This window comes from Agelaius phoeniceus, chromosome 7 (assembly GCF_051311805.1).
Source record: "Agelaius phoeniceus isolate bAgePho1 chromosome 7, bAgePho1.hap1, whole genome shotgun sequence".
NCBI classification, from domain to species: domain Eukaryota; kingdom Metazoa; phylum Chordata; class Aves; order Passeriformes; family Icteridae; genus Agelaius; species Agelaius phoeniceus.
In genome coordinates, this window is record NC_135271.1 from 38,647,801 (window position 1) to 38,664,377 (window position 16,577).

General features: G+C 38.1%; 1 protein-coding gene across 5 annotated transcripts in view; it reads left to right on the forward strand.

Moving 5' to 3' along the window:
- The window catches only part of EPB41L5 (erythrocyte membrane protein band 4.1 like 5), a 52,288-nt gene that overhangs the window by 10,378 nt on the left and 25,333 nt on the right, over window positions 1-16,577 (forward strand). For all 5 annotated transcript variants that reach the window (XM_054636643.2, XM_077181623.1, XM_077181624.1 and 2 more), the window contains exons 3-14: window positions 1,255-1,359; window positions 6,193-6,235; window positions 7,362-7,440; window positions 9,949-9,993; window positions 10,305-10,357; window positions 12,159-12,279; window positions 12,687-12,774; window positions 13,406-13,494; window positions 13,656-13,725; window positions 14,424-14,593; window positions 15,053-15,159; window positions 15,610-15,637. In XM_054636643.2, the coding sequence (XP_054492618.2) occupies window positions 1,255-1,359; window positions 6,193-6,235; window positions 7,362-7,440; window positions 9,949-9,993; window positions 10,305-10,357; window positions 12,159-12,279; window positions 12,687-12,774; window positions 13,406-13,494; window positions 13,656-13,725; window positions 14,424-14,593; window positions 15,053-15,159; window positions 15,610-15,637 (998 nt within the window). The remainder of the gene's footprint in view (window positions 1-1,254; window positions 1,360-6,192; window positions 6,236-7,361; window positions 7,441-9,948; window positions 9,994-10,304; window positions 10,358-12,158; window positions 12,280-12,686; window positions 12,775-13,405; window positions 13,495-13,655; window positions 13,726-14,423; window positions 14,594-15,052; window positions 15,160-15,609; window positions 15,638-16,577) is intronic.

Here is a 16,577-nt window from a genome sequence, read left to right on the forward strand (position 1 = left end):
TTGTGTTGGATTTAACTGATACATGAAGTAAACCAATGATGATGATTGCAAAGTTGAATATAAAATATTTGACGATCAGGGTAGAAGAAGGTGACAAGAATGCATGCAACTTTACTTACTTAGGTATTACTGATTAAACCAGATTATTTCTGAGAACAAGAATTTGTCTGGCCCAGAATTTTGAGAGCTGTACTAAATTTGCTACTAGCTTACTAAATATGTGCTTAGAAAGTTATCCCATTTCTCATGTTGTGAATGTATAAATATTGAGGTAAAATGTTGCAAGATGGTGGTTTTACAGAAATAGAGAAACCCTTCAGCTGCTGGCAGAGTAAGCATAAATAATGTCTGCATTTCTTTGCATTTAATTTTTTTTACACTATGACCTTTACTCTGATCTAATAATTTATTAACGTATTTTATTACATTTAAGCATCTTATATATAAAAACTCTTTAACTATTATTTCCATTTTTTGTTATAAAGGAGCTCACAGCATGAAGAATATACGTTGTGTAGAAACTGCTCAGTGCTATTTATGTGCCTTCTCTTTAAAAACAACTGTTTAATTTTTTAGATCATCACTGTAAAAATGAAGTTTCCTTGGGGCTAGAGCTGTTTTTTTCATAAATTATGTATGAGCATATGAGCTGGCTTTTTGCACCTGGAAGTTAGTTTTATGAACTTAGTTTTGTAAATGCGATATCTCAGTGCTGTTTATTTAAGTTGCTTGCCCCAGACTGTTTCCTAGTAGTTGTTAAAAGCACTTGCTAATGGAATGCTATCTCCTAATTCAATGGGTTTTGCTACCTGCTTCTAAACGGGTGAAACACCTAGATACCAAACAGTAGTAAATTCATAAGCAATTTGCTGTACTTGGCTCCTAAAGTTTTCCAGTACATTGGTTATTGCAATTGTACTGGCTGTGTTTCCAGTTCTATTGAATGTCAGTGAGTAAGGAAAGCCTATAAGAAAAATGATAAAATGACATTTTAACACTTTTGGCAAGTCAGTGTTGATATTTTCCAAGAAAGGAGATTATGCAAGTTCTTTATGGATATTCTGTGTTTCTTGTGGGGTGTACATTTGCCTTTCAGAGAAGAAGCCATCAGAAAGTACAAGGGGGTGAAAAAAGGTGTCCACATTATATTTTCAGAAACTAAATTTTTGTAATTAGAATATAATGTGTGCAGAGAATAAGGTAGATGCTACAATAAATCTACCTGCTGTGTACTAAGTCCTGGTATCTTTTCAGAAAAAAGCCAAAGGCCAGCTCCTGTTTGAGCAAATCATGTATCATCTGGACCTTATCGAAAGCGACTACTTTGGATTGAGGTTCATGGATTCAGCACAAGTGGCAGTAAGTAGTTATGCTCTTTTTTAAGCAACAATGTAAAAGTTGAATCCTAGTACTGACAAAAATGCTATAAGAAAGCTGCCTTTTGTGAATTAAGTTTTGTGCAGAAGCTCTGTAGTGTGTGATTTTCTGTGTCCCCAAGTTTAATTCTGCCTCCAGCGCTCTAACGTATGACCATGCTGTTGTGTCTCTTCCTTTCTTGTTTCCACGTGTTCCTGTCACACTCCTGCTGTCACTAGGCAGGCTGGTCCAGAGCCTGGTGTGTGGTGTAGAAACTCTTGGTGCTGATGATACAGAGAGGATGGAGCAAAATTAGAATGTGTTTAGCCCTTTTGTTGTGTGCTATACAGAGAGGAGAAGGTTTTCCTTTGCAAATGTTGTCAGCTTTCTTGTCAGCAAAAGTCACCTTCTTAATGTCTGCTTGCAGGAGGGGTATACCTTTGATTTGTTCGAATCATTTGTGACTCAGACCTGCAACTGTAAGTTTTTAGGAGGCTACAGGTGTGTTTGGATCTATGAGTTTGACTTGAGGGCTCTTCCAAGCCCAAGTTTGTTCGTGTTTTATTGTGTGTTTCTAAAAATGTAAGGTTTTGAAGTCAGTAGCAGAGCATTGTCAGTAGTAACCACAGTTCTTTCACTTGTGGGCTATGCAGTTTTATATAGATGCTTCTTATAGTCAAGTATTTATTCCTACCTAGGGTAGCTGCAAGTTAAGTGAGCCTTTAGGCAAGGAGTGTTTTTTCCTTTGTCCTGCATCCCTGCAACTTAAACTTGTATTCACTTAGCCCAACATCCCCAGGTAGAATGAGATTGGTGTTTCCTGCTGCATATGTCAATCTTATTTGTTAGATGTATAACCTAATTGGTTTTGAGTTTTAAGGCCACTTCAGAATTATTTCATGCTTAGGATGGCAGAGGGGAAGCACAGACAGTTGAGCTAAATATAAGAATTGTTCAAGGTCAGCATACAAAAATGGAGGCAGTGATTTATATTCCTTTATTTCTGTGAAGATCTGTGTCCATAACAGTTTGAAGGTGATCTCTTAGTTGTTGCAACTTTGTATAAAGGCAAAAAAAAAAAAATCCACAAAATTGAACCTTTGAAAGAAGCTAACAGCTTTGGATGCAGTGCTCCACCCCAAAGCACTTATAACCTCATGGCTTCTTTCCAAAATTATTGTGATCAAATTTTATGCTTAGCATGTAATTGTAGAGATTATGCTCCTCAGAGAAAATTGTTGGTGTTCTGCATCTGAAGCAAACTTCATGGCCACTGGGATTAGCTGCTGGTGGTCTGTAGTTCCCAGTAGTGAAAGTGGTCTTAAACCCCTTGCAGAACAGAAACATTTAACACTAAAGATACACTAACAGATGGATGGCATTCAGAGCCATGCACAGAACAGAAATGAGGAAACAGCCTATTGCATACCATTTTATATTTCTCAAATCATGTTAGCTGTGCTCAGCATGTGCAGTCCAAGATGCTGAGTATTGATAGTGAAGTACTCTATTGCATTTATCTTTTTGTTTCAGAAAAGCAGTGGTCTGTATGGTTAAGGTATCCTAACTCAGTTTCTGCCTCGTGGCTTCTGATGTATTTCCCTGTCTCCAGGATCTCATGAGATCATAGTGGGTTAATTTTAACTGGTAGAATTATCTGTATGATAATTTTTTTCTCTTCCTGATCTGCTAGCAAATAAACCTATTTCATCTTGAAATGTGTTAATAAGAATTAATCTTTTCTGCCACAGCAGTGGCTCATAATTTGCTTTTTCTAGCAAATTATTACTGCCAGTCCAGAGGGCACATGATTGAATATTTGATACTGCACAATCTACCAGGTACAGGAGATTTCAAACTCTGTTTGCTTCCTTTTTTTAACTATGTGTGACTGAAAAGCAGCAGAGTAGAGATAACAATCTGTTTAAACTGGACCTTAATGATGAGCTGTGTATAATGAAGCAGAAAAGATTGAATTTTGCCAGAAGAGCTGAATGCAACAGCCAGAGATAATTACTTGCTTTAAGAAATGAAGAACTGTTGCAATAGCAGCCATTCCTGCAGAAGGAGGTGGCAAGTTTTAGCAGAAACCCAATCTGCAGCTGGAAACAAAGAACAGAGACTAATCAAGTGACTTGTCCAAGATTATTCAGGAGACCTGTTAAATAAACAGTGTAAGAATCCGGTCCCTTACTGCAGAGAGAATTGTCCACTGGCTCTGAAGGATATAATCTTTCTGCTATCCAATTTCAATCTAAGAATATTGTCATACTTGCTAGTTACTTTTACTGATACAAACTAGCAATACATAGTTATACAAAAGTTTTAGAAATCCCACGCTTGTTTTAAGTACAAATAAGTTTTCAGTAGATCTGTTGTGAACAACTGAAGGATTTCTTTTTTTTCATCCTTTTCTGCTGCTGAAGTGATCACTAGTTGCGTGTTAAAGATTTCCTGGGGAGTGGGGCAAACCCAGATAATGGAAACTACCTGGCATTTTGGAATTTAGTATTCAAATAATAGCTTCTTTTAAAATGTTCTTGAAACCATTAGTGAAATGAAAGAATTGTTGTTTTCATGTGATTTCTGTGTTCACTCTAGTCTGCTGTTCAGGAAGAGATCAGTTTTAGCCTCAACATCTTGTCTAACAAACCTCATTTGCCCAAACTTCTTGAAATGTTGCTGGGTGAGGATTTGAGGGGTTTTTGTATGTGTTTTGTTTTTAATTTCTGGAGCACCAAACCTTTAGTCAGGACTTCCAGTACTCTGCGCAGCCTGTTGTTTGTAATGCCTTCTGTTTAGCAAACTTTATCTCTGATTTTCAGCTGTGCTGTGCAAACCCTCATCAAAAGTAAACTTTTTTTCCAGGTCCACTTGGATTCCATTATAATCACTTGGAATAAATCTCAAGCTTCTTGACGTCTGTGTCTGTCCATTCATTTGTTGGTTTTGGGGCTGTTTTTTTTTTTTTTTGTTTCATTCCCACCCCCACTTAAAAGCAGTTCTGTTTCCCTTCTGCCTTGCACATCATCACCATTGAGCAGAGCTCCTGTGGGCAGCAGCAGTCAGAGCCCAGCACAGTGAAATGCTATCGGTGCCTGTCATGGGCCTGCCTCTCTGTTGCCTTCCCATGGAATGTGGAGGAGATGAGAGAAAACAGGAGGGAGATGAAACAGGGGTCACAGGCAGCCCTGGAGCCTAGAAAGGGCTCTCCTTGCCATTTCAGTATCTAAATCACCTGCAAGCCTCCAGCTGTGTGGTTTCTATATTTTTTTGGTAGAGGAAGGAGTAAGTAAACTCTCTCTTACAGCAAGTGAATTTACAGAATAGGAAAAAAGATTATATGATTTCCTTGTAGAAAAAAAATTGCTTAACTCCCATTTCACTGGTAGCGTAAGCAAAATTTATGTAAATATTTGCTTCATTCCTCCTTAAGCTTCCTGCTTTATTTTAAAAATGTATTAGATACATTTCAGATAGCTCTGTAGCTACTTAGTTTGAATAGGCAATGAGAGCATTCTCAGCTGTGTGTGCAGCAGCAGCAGATGGTTTAAGCATTCTCATCTGCAGCTAATACAGCAATCAGTCACAGCCCGGCTGTGTTACAGGCTGACTTCAGCTCTCTGCAGAAGGCAGGGCTGTTCTGCAGGCAGGAATGTGTTTACACTTGGCAGTGCTACCTGAAAATACTGGTTCTTTTTCATACCCTTCTTGCTTTTCTGTCCTCCCCGGAGCTCCCTGTGAACTTCATGTCACACAGTTTAACAAAAGGAGTCTTACTAAGTCTATAATTCATCAGTATTAGTTGCCAGGTGACGTTTGGGATTGATCTGATGAGGTGTTGCTCCCTGGGCATGGTGAACCATGCAGGACATGGTGTGTCAGGTAGTTGGCTCTGGCTGTTGAGTCAGTGCAATTATGCTGGTCAGGGTGCCATGTTTCCTGTTTGGGTGAGTCACCTCCTTTGGAGGAGGGAGCTGTTGGCCCTGCACAGCACTAGGAGGGAGATCTGTCCCGCTAGATGTGTGTTGGATTTCCAGCTTTAACTTCTGCTCTAAACTCTTCAGCAGTGCCATTATGTACAATTATTTTGGGGAGCATAGTGTACATGTGTAGGTATTTCAATCTGCCAAGTATAGCTTTTTCACATGCTGTTGTACACAGTGTAAGTCAAGTCATTATTTTGGCTTCTTGTCCAGTATATAGCTTATAATTAGCATTAGTAGGTGAGGCAGTAACTTGTCCTCCCATGTGACAGTTGCTGAAATGTCACCCGTGAATAGATTTTTGAGAATTAGGTAGAGCTGACTGATGTTGGGACACATCAGACAGCTCTGCTGTTACTGCACTTGAGTCATCAAAAGAAAATGCCTGAAAGCCAACAATATTTATTTTGTCTCTCCCCTTCCTGCCCCAAGTAAACATCACACACAGCTGAGTGCCAGAGTCTTCAGCTATGATTTGTGCTTCTCTGGCTGATTGTCACTGGCTGACCTACTAATGTGTGAATTAAGTGTTTGTCTGGACAGGATGAAAATCTAGTGAAGTGGTTTGCTAGTATGTTTATTTTTCCTTTAAGTAGACAATGCTGTCTTGAAGATTTGGTTTAAATAAGATACTACAGGATGTTTCTGTTGTTCAAAACTGACATTTTGCATTACAAACTTTGAGCAAAACAATCTTCAGCAAGCACAGAAAGCTATGAATTGTGAAAGATGTGAATTAGATTGTTTTAACAAACTACTTGTTATTCCAAGATGGTCTTCACACTTCCTTTTTTGTTCTTTCTGGGAGATTTCTTTATTGATAATTCAGTGAAATTAATTTATTTTTCAGCATTGGCTGGACAACACCAAAAGCATTAAAAAGCAAGTTAAAAGTAAGTGTCCTTTCCATTTTCTCTTGGGACATTGTATTTAACATACAGAGAGCACAGCCAGTTGAAATGGGTGATGGGGGCAGTGTCCTGTGAGGGGGTGAGGGTGACAAGTGACAAAAGCCCAGCATGGTGCTACTGATTGTTTAATGGCATCTTCCCTCTGTAGCTCATACTACCTTATTCTAATGTTCTTAATTAAAGATGTTATGGGCTCATTAATTATAGTTGAAGTGGAGTCAAAGCAGCTGAAGATGTTCTAGGGTTATGGAGCATTTTCCTGGCGGTAGGAAAACTTGTCTTGGAACCTCATGCATGGGGCAGTCCTGCATGCTTGAATCTGTGTCCAGTCCACCAAGTCCTCCTCACCTGCTGCACAAGGCTTAAGTGTGGCCTGGTTGTGGCAGTGATGTGTGCCTGGTGAAGATGTTGTTTAGCAGTTTCCTTGCTCTGCTCTGTGGGAAGTCTTCAGGGATTTGTGGTGTTGTTTTAATACAAGAGAGGTTTTGGAAGCAGCGAGAGGGAGAAAATTCCTCCTGTCAAATGCAAGAATCAGCAGAGCGATGCACATTTTTAAAGAGCTATTAATCCACCCTTTTGCTGAATTAACTCTTTGGTTTCCAGAAGATATGTTTCTTCTGTAGAAGAGTCTCTTAAATTCCCACAAAGTATGTCTAAACTTCTGTGGAATAGCAGGGCCTGAGTTGTCAGCAGTGAGTATTTCCCAGAGCCCTGGGAAGGTGTTGCAGAGACCAACAGTGTGCCTGAAGGTTTAGTCAACTGTAGAGCCAAGATGCTTAGCTTTTGTGGTGATTGATAGAGCCCTTAAATATAGTGATTAACCTGGATTCACATGCTCTTGGCAGGAAGAATCACATTAATGTGATATGATCATTGGCTTGTCTTGTAACACATAAAACTGTTTTGTGTGCATATTTAAGTGTCCTTTCACCCTGATGTTCCTCATGGATTTCCCTGGCATAAAGGAATTCCTGTCTTAAGACCTTGTGTAGAACATAGCCAACCAATTTCAGTCAAGTTTTGTGATGTGATTCTGTGTAATAAATAAATAAATAACCTGTCTTATCCTGTAACTGTCCTGCTGTCTTGCATGAATTCTGCTTTGCAGTTGGCCCCCCATATTGTCTGCATTTTCGTGTAAAGTTTTACTCATCAGAGCCCAACAATCTACGTGAAGAGCTAACAAGGTAAGAGGGATTTTGTGTGTGAGAGGGGGACCCAAATAAGGCCAGGGAAATGTTTTCCATAGCATTTATTTAAACAATTTGGAAAATTCTTTAGAACTGGTTACTTACTTTATTTTTTGTAAATGTAGTTTTCTTTTTGTAAAGTGGCTATTTTGTGTGTGGAAATAAATGTGCTGTGACACAGAGAGATCTAAATATTTACATATTACTTAATGCACCATTTTTCATTAGGCAATTTTGGCAACTGATCTGAGTAGCTTATACACGATGGACAGAGGTTTTCACTGAAGAGAACAGACATCATTCCTCTGTCTTTTTTTTTTCTTAAGCTGTTAGTTTGAACTGCATGCAATCATCCTGTCTCCAGGCAGAAAAGCATTGAATTGCAAGTTAGAGGTTCTCTTTGAAAAAAGGAATTTCAGTTAGCATTTCATTGCATGTGTGGTCCTCAAAGAGCTTATGGAAAGGGAAAGTAATATTTTACTGCCATGTTGAGCTGAGTTAACACTACTATAGGTGTAGGTTTGTAGTATCAGGTGAGCAGCAGTTCCTCTTGATTAAAGCATTTCACAAATCCATTCATAGAACTGCATTTCTGAATGGGCTGAGACAAGGAGGGGAGCTTTGAAAAGGAGCACAACCTACCACCTGTCAGGAGTATAAATCTGTTGTAAGAGACAGCACTTCCTTGCGTTGTTACTGCTGCTGATCCCTTTTGGAGAGTAAACAAAGTTATGTTTTCATGATAGCTGTAGACATTTCATACCTCAGCCATTTGTAAGGGTGTGAAGTGCATTTGTTTGTTGTTCAGGTTTATGTCTGTGTGGATCTTCAATCTGCACTTTAGCCAAATCCCTTGGAGTGCTACCAGGAAGATTATAGTAGCATTACTCCTTCCAGCCATATGTACCCTGTGCAGCTTCATATTTACATGTGGTAACATAATGTGGTAACTGCTGCTTTTTAATGCTTTCCCGCTGATCTGGGAAGAATGTTTTACCTCCCCATACATGTTCCTGAATAATCATTTAACTGTCTTTAAAACCAGCAACTGCAGACAAAATTCAGACCTGTATCTGTATCTACTACTATGGAGCATTTTCATCCATTTTGACTTGAGTTCTGCCAGTCAGACCTTGCTGTGCAGGTTTTAGCCGGGCAGACCTGAAACCTGAGGGCTTTTAAACACTGTCTGCCTGCTTAGCTAATCCCCCAGAACAGGAGAGCAGCAAGTTGTCCTTCTGTCTTGAGACAGTGTGACACCTTGAAATAGCAGAAGCAGTGCTTTGCTGTGGGTTATAGGTGTCACTGGCAGGGGCTTTCCCAGGGTTCTACCTTTAAACAGCAGGACACCCAGCTGGAGCTTTTCAGCTTCCACAGGTGCAGCTTGCTCATGTTCTCAGCCAGTGGTCATGTAGCACAGCACGGGAAGTGCTTGAATTGTGTGGAAGTGTTATGTGGCTGATAAGCACAGACTGGTCACACCCACTACACACTGGAGGCCTGTGTTCATTTTCATATCTGAGGTCAGTACCAACCAAATTTATTCCCCATGCAGAGGCTAGTGTTCAAAAGGTTTTGGTTAATAAATTATTTGACAAAGTATTTTGGAGTTCTGTGAAACCTGTAGGAAAAACACCTGCACCTGTTTTGTGTCTGTGTATGAAAGAGTGAGGAGACAGAGGCACATGTTGAAGCAGAAGTTATGTGTAAGGTTTCTCTACTAGAAACCTCTACTAGAGGCTTCTCTAGGAATCTCTACTAGAAGGAATCTCTGCTAGAATCCAGACTGGATACCATGGTGGATGCCAATGTTTTATACTTGATCAGAGCTCTTCTCTTGTTAAAGGAAAGCTGTGTACCATAATGGAGCAAAGGGCTGCTCTTCAGAGGTATTGGTTCAGAATACTTGGTATTGCACACCAAAGGGATTCTTAGTCAGTATTTGCCCCATTTCTAAGCAAAAAGAGTAGAGAATATGCAAGGCAGTGTAGGAAAGTTGGCTCTGAAGGGTAAAGAAGTTGAAAAGGCTGCAGCCTGCTATTTATTTTTAGTCACTTTGCAGTCAGTGTTCCAGGTTAGATTTTAACTAAGCAATCCATAGTAGAAATATTTTTTTTCAAGACTCAAAAATAACCATTCTTTTATGGGGTTGGTATGTGTATGAATAATGAAGGAAATGTGGAAGATGCAAGTTGTTCTTTGCTCAAGTAGAATCAGAAGAGAAAAAAAAATAGTTACTTCAGTACCCTGTTTATTTTTCCATGCAACACTGTAGTTCAGCTTTTGACAACTTGTACTTTTGGGTTTGCTTCATTTGAAATGCCTGCAAAACACACAAACCCAACTGATGAAGCCTTGAGAGGTAACAGTGCAGTTTCTTTCATCTTGGAAACCCATATTAAGAGTAGAAAACATTTTTATTTGTCAAGCTCTAACTTACTCCTGTTGACTGAGTGACACATAAGCACTATTACTCAATGACTTATTTCTTATTTAATCCTACAGGTATTTATTTGTTCTGCAGCTGAAACTGGATATTCTTAATGGAAAGTAAGCAGCCTTTTAAACCATTACAGTGTGTTTAGCATAGAGTTTATTACATTTATATTTGAATAATTAATAAGTTTTGCTTAATAGTGTAATGTTATTTTTTTTTCTCAAAAATACTATTTTCTATGCATGAATATCAGGAGAGGAATGCTTAAATAATGTATTGCTTATCTCCTGATAATTTTCTGAAAACCTACCAATACTTTTTAATTTTCCTATCCCAGACATTTGCAGTTTCTTACTGTCAGTTACATAAGTTGTCTGCTAATGGTGTCAGTTCAGGTTTTAACAGTGCATTTCTCTTTTGGCAGATTGGAATGTCCTTTTGACACTGCTGTCCAGTTGGCAGCTTATAACATGCAAGGTGAGTAGATGCAAGAAGGGAAGGGTAAAGTTGCACGAACAGTTTTGTGTAGACTCTTATTAATTGTTTAAAAAGTCTGTCATTGTTATGTCCATAAAATAGACTCTGCCCAGCCATTAGTGATCCTGTGTGAAATGCAGATCTTTTAGATTGTACTTGTGCTTGAGAGTATGTACAGAAAATTGCTCAGTTCCTCAGGAAACAACAAGGAGGTTCTGAACATAAACAGCTTTGCCCTAAAGTTGTTTTCTCAGGTGCTTATGTGCAAATCTGTCCACTTTCACAGAAGATACGAGGCCTGCAGCCTTCCTGAATCACTTTGGTGTAGTAACACAGCTCACTTCTTTTTCATCATATAGATTCTGTCAAGTGTTGTCTTTGTTGTCAGATAAATCAGATAAAAATTGGTTTTGTTTGCACTGTGTATAAAATACCAGCTTTTGATTTCATCTTATTTGTAGGAACATCTTAATGCCCTATGTCTCCTTCTTGTACCTGAGCATTCCAGGTTGCCAGGTTGAGCTGCACTTGTTAGGATTTCAGATTCTTCTTTGGCCACAAGATGTGACTCTTTTTTTCCTCAGCTATACAGCACTGTGTTTGAATCATTTGAGATTTTATTAATCAGCTGTCTTTAACTTTTGATTCCAGATAAGAATGTGTTGTTTGCATGAGGGTGTGATGTTAACAAATGTGGAGTTTCCTATGGTTTCAAGCAGAGAAGCTCAAAAAAGAAAGAGGGGAGGCTTGAAGTATTAGAAATGCCTGCTAGAGTAGGCTTTTGGGTCCTTATTTGAGGGTATAGATATATGGATATACGGCTTTATTCTAGCCAATTCATGTGCCGTGTGTTTGAGCCACACAAATTCTCCACACAACATTTATCTCATGAATCTGCTGTACTTACTCTGCATGAGGTAGGACGAAGTCACTGAAATTTGTCTCTTACAAGTATTTTTCAAAACACTTTCTTCTTTTCATGCAGGAAGTGCTAATGGCCCTAAATCATGTGTAGGTATGAGATTTGGGACTAAACTGTGAAGACACTTGCCTATTTAACCTGCTCTTTTGTGTGGAAGGAAAGCAGTTAGAATACATTCCACACTTAAAATATTAGCATTGTTAGAGCCTTAAGATACAGGTTCAGTAAATAAGATTTTGGAAGAACAAAGTGTTTTAATTAGGCCATATATCCACTGCTTTTTGTGGTGGTCTTTTCTTTCCTCTCTCCACAATGAGGCCTGTAGCAGGGCTTTAATCTTACTGTCTGACAGCTGTGTACTTTTATTTAAATCAGCTGGAACCTAAGCTGGCTTTGACAGCATTCCTTTGAACAGAGGCAGGCATTTTAGTGGGAGTAAATTATTATAGAACTACAGACTTCCTCAGTCAGCATTAAAAAAAAAAAAGAAAAAGGAGGGGGTGAAAATACTGTTATTACACTTGCAGCATTCAGAATCCAAGAAATGGAGTTTTCTATCAGTAAAATAGTAAATTGGTACATTTTTGTAAAGGTTTCTAATTGTCAATTTCAGCATTTAGATATTTATCTGTCTTTAAAACCAAACAGCACAGATGTTAGCATCTGTGGGAGATGGAGTTGTATTTTTGATGTGGCAAACCCCTTGCCTGGTATGTTCTTGTATGTTTTCTACATAGCATCTCTGGATGTAGGAGAAAGACCACAAAAATAAATTTAATATTTTAGACAAACTAGAAAAGTGTGCAGAAATTCTTCTGTCTGCAGAAATTTCCACTGTGTTTGTTGAGAACAGTGCCTGACAGTGTTGTTCTTTTGTAGCTGAACTTGGAGACTATGATCCTGCTGAACACGTCCCTGAGCTGGTGTCCGAGTTCAGATTTGTTCCCACTCAGACTGAAGAGATGGAATTAGCTGTTTTTGAGAAGTGGAAGGAATGCAGGTACTAGATCTTCCAGTTTGTACTCAATGCTGTTTGCACTGATTTTTCTGAGAAGAGAATCTATTAAAAAGATACTGCTGATGCTTCTTCTGTGGCCTTGTTCAGAGATAGAATTTTAATATGGCTCTGTCCTATTTTGTAAAAGAATATAATGTGATAAATGAAGCTTTTCAAAGGTCTGAGTAAAATGATGAGGTACAAAATCTTGAAAAACAGTAATTTTTGCAGCAGCACTTTCAGATTAAAACTTTAAAAAGTGACCTTGATCTTCAATAAAGTGAACAGGTGTCACCAGTGTTTCCATTTTTCACAACTTTCAGGTAGTTCTTTTCCTCTTTCCTCATTTACCAGTTTTTTCTTTCTGTGCTTTTTCTGGCATCTACCTAACAGCAAAAATTTTATTTCAGGGGCCAAACTCCAGCACAGGCTGAAACTAACTACTTAAACAAAGCTAAGTGGCTGGAAATGTATGGTGTAGACATGCACATAGTCAAGGTATGTTTAACCACAGCATGGTGACCTTTGGAAATGATAGTGTTAGTTTTGTGTTGCATTTCAACACTGGTTCTGCTTTGAGGGGGGAAAGAAAAGGAATATTGTTCTCCTGCAATCCATGTAATAAGTGAGCTGGCTTTGTGTCAACATTCCACTCTTTGGTATATGTGTCTAGAAGGTATAACTTGAGTCCAGGCATATCTGCTGTGTGTTAAATGTGTGATTGATGTGGAAGTTGTACTACAGTTTGTATTTAGACTTAGAAATTCTGTGAAAAATCACAGTAATTCAAATTTGCTGGGGTGTAGTCAGCTACCAGCTGAAGAACTACAAATAAGCATAGATCTCCTGTGGAGACACAAGGGCAGCAAATGCATAAGGGTGTCTTTATTACACAGACAGATCTAGAAACTTTAATATTCCTCTTTTGTCAGCCTTATTGAAGGATTGCAAACAAGAACAATCCATTGTATGAGATCATCAAAATATAAGAATTTTGTTGTATAAGATAGCAGACGTGTGTGTAATTATAACACTTTGCTTGGACAAACAAATTACATTAATCACTCTAGTAAATTGGATAGAGGGTCAAACACCAAAATGAATCTAATTTTTATTTTGTGTCAATTAGGCAAGAGATGGCAATGATTACAGCCTGGGACTAACACCTACAGGAGTTCTTGTCTTTGAAGGAGACACAAAGATTGGTTTGTTTTTCTGGTAAGCTCTCTGATTGTGCTGTTCTTGATTTTGGTTCTTTTTTTTTCTTTTATGATAGCAAAAAAAATTGTTTGGGTTGTGAGAGCACCATGAATATGAGGTACTTTATCAGTAAGTTACTGAAAGTTAGACATAACCTGCAATTTCTATTCATCTGGCAGGCCAAAGATAACAAGGCTTGACTTCAAGAAGAACAAACTCACTCTGGTTGTTGTGGAAGATGATGAACAGGTAGATAAATATCTGTTTAGTTAAATCTCAGTCTTGATTATACACTGCTAGTGTACATACTCCTAATCTTTCCTTATATTTAAGTTTTAAGAATTAATGTGGATGCCTGAAAAATTTTTGATTGTGGCTTGTGGGGGAAGGACAAAAATGAAGGGACATAAGTAAAAGATAAACTTTTCTGTCATCCATTTTTTAAAAAGAGAATTCCTGGTGAAACTAGAGCAGGTACTTTGGAAACAGCATGCATTGCACAACGAAGTTTTTAAAAAAATTCCACATACCACATTTAGTAGAATGAATTACTTAAGCAGATTTCAGAATTGTTTCTATGGGGAAGAAATTGCATATACCTGAGACAATTAAAAAAGTGAGCATTTGTAATTTGAGAAGATTAGATTTGGAAATGAAACCATGTTAGCCTCATGAGCAAGTACCTTCCTGTTGTAATAGTATCTTTAATTTGTAGTTATTCAGAGGTTTGGCTTGTTAAATATATGGACTCCGGCCTTTTCCAACTTTAGACTATATAGCACTTGTTCATTATAGTTTCTGCAAATGTTGATTTTCCTGCCTAAAACATTTTTTAAAAATATTTATTAGGAATCATAAAAACCAAATTTTATTTCGCTTGCATGGAATTTTAGCTTGCACTTATTCCAGCCCCTTGTAAGTTGTCAGTGTGCTTTGTATGCTTTAAGGGAAAGGAGCAGGAGCACACTTTTGTCTTTAGACTGGATCATCCCAAGGCCTGCAAACACTTGTGGAAGTGTGCAGTGGAGCACCACGCCTTCTTCCGGCTCCGGGGGCCTGTCCAGAAAAGCTCCAGTCGGTCTGGCTTCATTCGCCTGGGCTCTCGCTTCCGGTACAGGTCAGTGTCACTGGCACTTGGCACACACCTCCTGGCATTCCTTGCTTTCCTGGAGGCTGGGGTTTAGCCCCGTTATCAGCTTTCTCTGTGACTTTTGGCAATATTACTTAAGCTTTATTCTCTCCTAGAATTTTCAACTTCTCCCAAAATTCGTGCAGTGAGATCACAGAAATATGCAAAGGGCACACATGCTTTTGTCAGCAATTTAGTATTTAAAAAGTCGTTGCTTCTGCCATTTGTCTTGGGGAAATGGGGTGAAGAAGAGTGTTTCTAAAACTCTTACCCTCTTTTGTGAAAGGTCTTTTGAGGTGTGAAGTTTGGGATGTTTTTTTAGAATTGACATGAGATAGCTATGAAGTTCAAGTAGAAGTGTGATGTTTTTATGAACATTATCTCTATTCTATCATTAAAAATAAGTGATTTATTTTCCTGCTTTGCACTCTTACATGGCATTTTTAGTGGGAAAACAGAATATCAAACCACAAAGACCAACAAAGCCAGGAGATCAGCATCCTTTGAAAGAAGGCCCAGCAAGAGATACTCAAGACGAACCCTGCAAATGAAAGGTAAAAGAACTTCCATTCTGAGAAGTAGAATCCAATGTGAGAATCAGGTAATCATCTCCTTTAAAATTTTTGGGTAGGAATTCTCCTGTAGCTGTTTGCCCTTCTCTTGAATTTTCAAAATTAAAATAGTTTTAAAATTTTTTAAAATTTTAATTTATTTTTTAATTTTTAATTTTTTTTTTAATTAAAGCCATGTTTGCCTTCAAATACTTGCTTAAATCTGGCTTTGGTTTGCTTTTCAGATTTTTTATTTTATTTTACAATTTAGATTTTGTTTTTCACACATTATACATGAGATTTGTGCAACTTTTGCTCTTTTGGTTCAGCTTTTGCTCTTTTGGTTGCCTACTCTTCGGCTGTGCTAGGCTATTTTTATTTATCATATAATTAATGTTTAATTTGTAACCTAATTATAAATTAAATTTTAATTAATGCTTTATATTTTTGCAGCATACACTGCTAAACCGGAAGAAACAAGGTAAGATGCATTCCAGTGTTTGAATTTCTGTCTTTGGTGTTTGGCACCTGTACTTCAGCACATGCAGAAGGAGGATATAGTGTTGGAGTCTTAACTGTGGTTTTGCTGTGGGTATTGTTTGCTTTATATAAAAGTTAGTGTCCAAAGCAAAGCTTCTATGTTGCTGCACACAGACAATTTTGCCAGACTTGTTTACTAACTAGCAAAGAAGTTTGTTTATTACTAGCTGTGATTCTTGCTGGATATGAGCTGTAGTTGATGTGCTGCCATGTAAAGAGATCAGGTAAAAGTTTGTGACTGAAATACCTCATTCAGTGAAGGTCAAAAACAGGGAAAAGATAGTAAAATGAGTCTTTTTGAAAGAAGTTGATGGGTTTATATTCTGTGTTACACTTGCATTTATTTTCATGCATGATCAACATTGAAAGGGAAACCTTTTGCTTCTTTATTTCTCTACCAAAAGTTCCTGGATCTGTAGGTTCATACTTGCTGTTGCAATGTAAATTACTCATATGTATCTGAATCATATGATTTTCATACCCTTCCTTGAGGGAAGAGAGGAAACCAGGTTAAAAGGAGCTGCCTGGTAGTGAAGAAACTTAGGTCACTCAGTTCCGGTTTCTGTCCTTTGCCTTAATAACTTGTGAACACTTCAGTGATCAGTTGCAACCAAATTATTTTTTAAAAAGTAGGTATTCATAGATACTGAGCACCATGGAATGCCAAAATAACATTTCAGAACAACAGACTTAATGCAGCCCAACATTTTCTGTCTGTAGTAGCAGGGCTAGTTCTTTCATGAGAGCAGGAGAAGTCTGGAAGTGGGGGGACAAGGCTGCAGTGTGACTTCCTGTATTGTTTTTAATTTCTATACAATGGGAAAATACTCTGCAAACCTGGGTGTCATTAAGATCTTCTGCATGCAAAATGTGCCTATTTG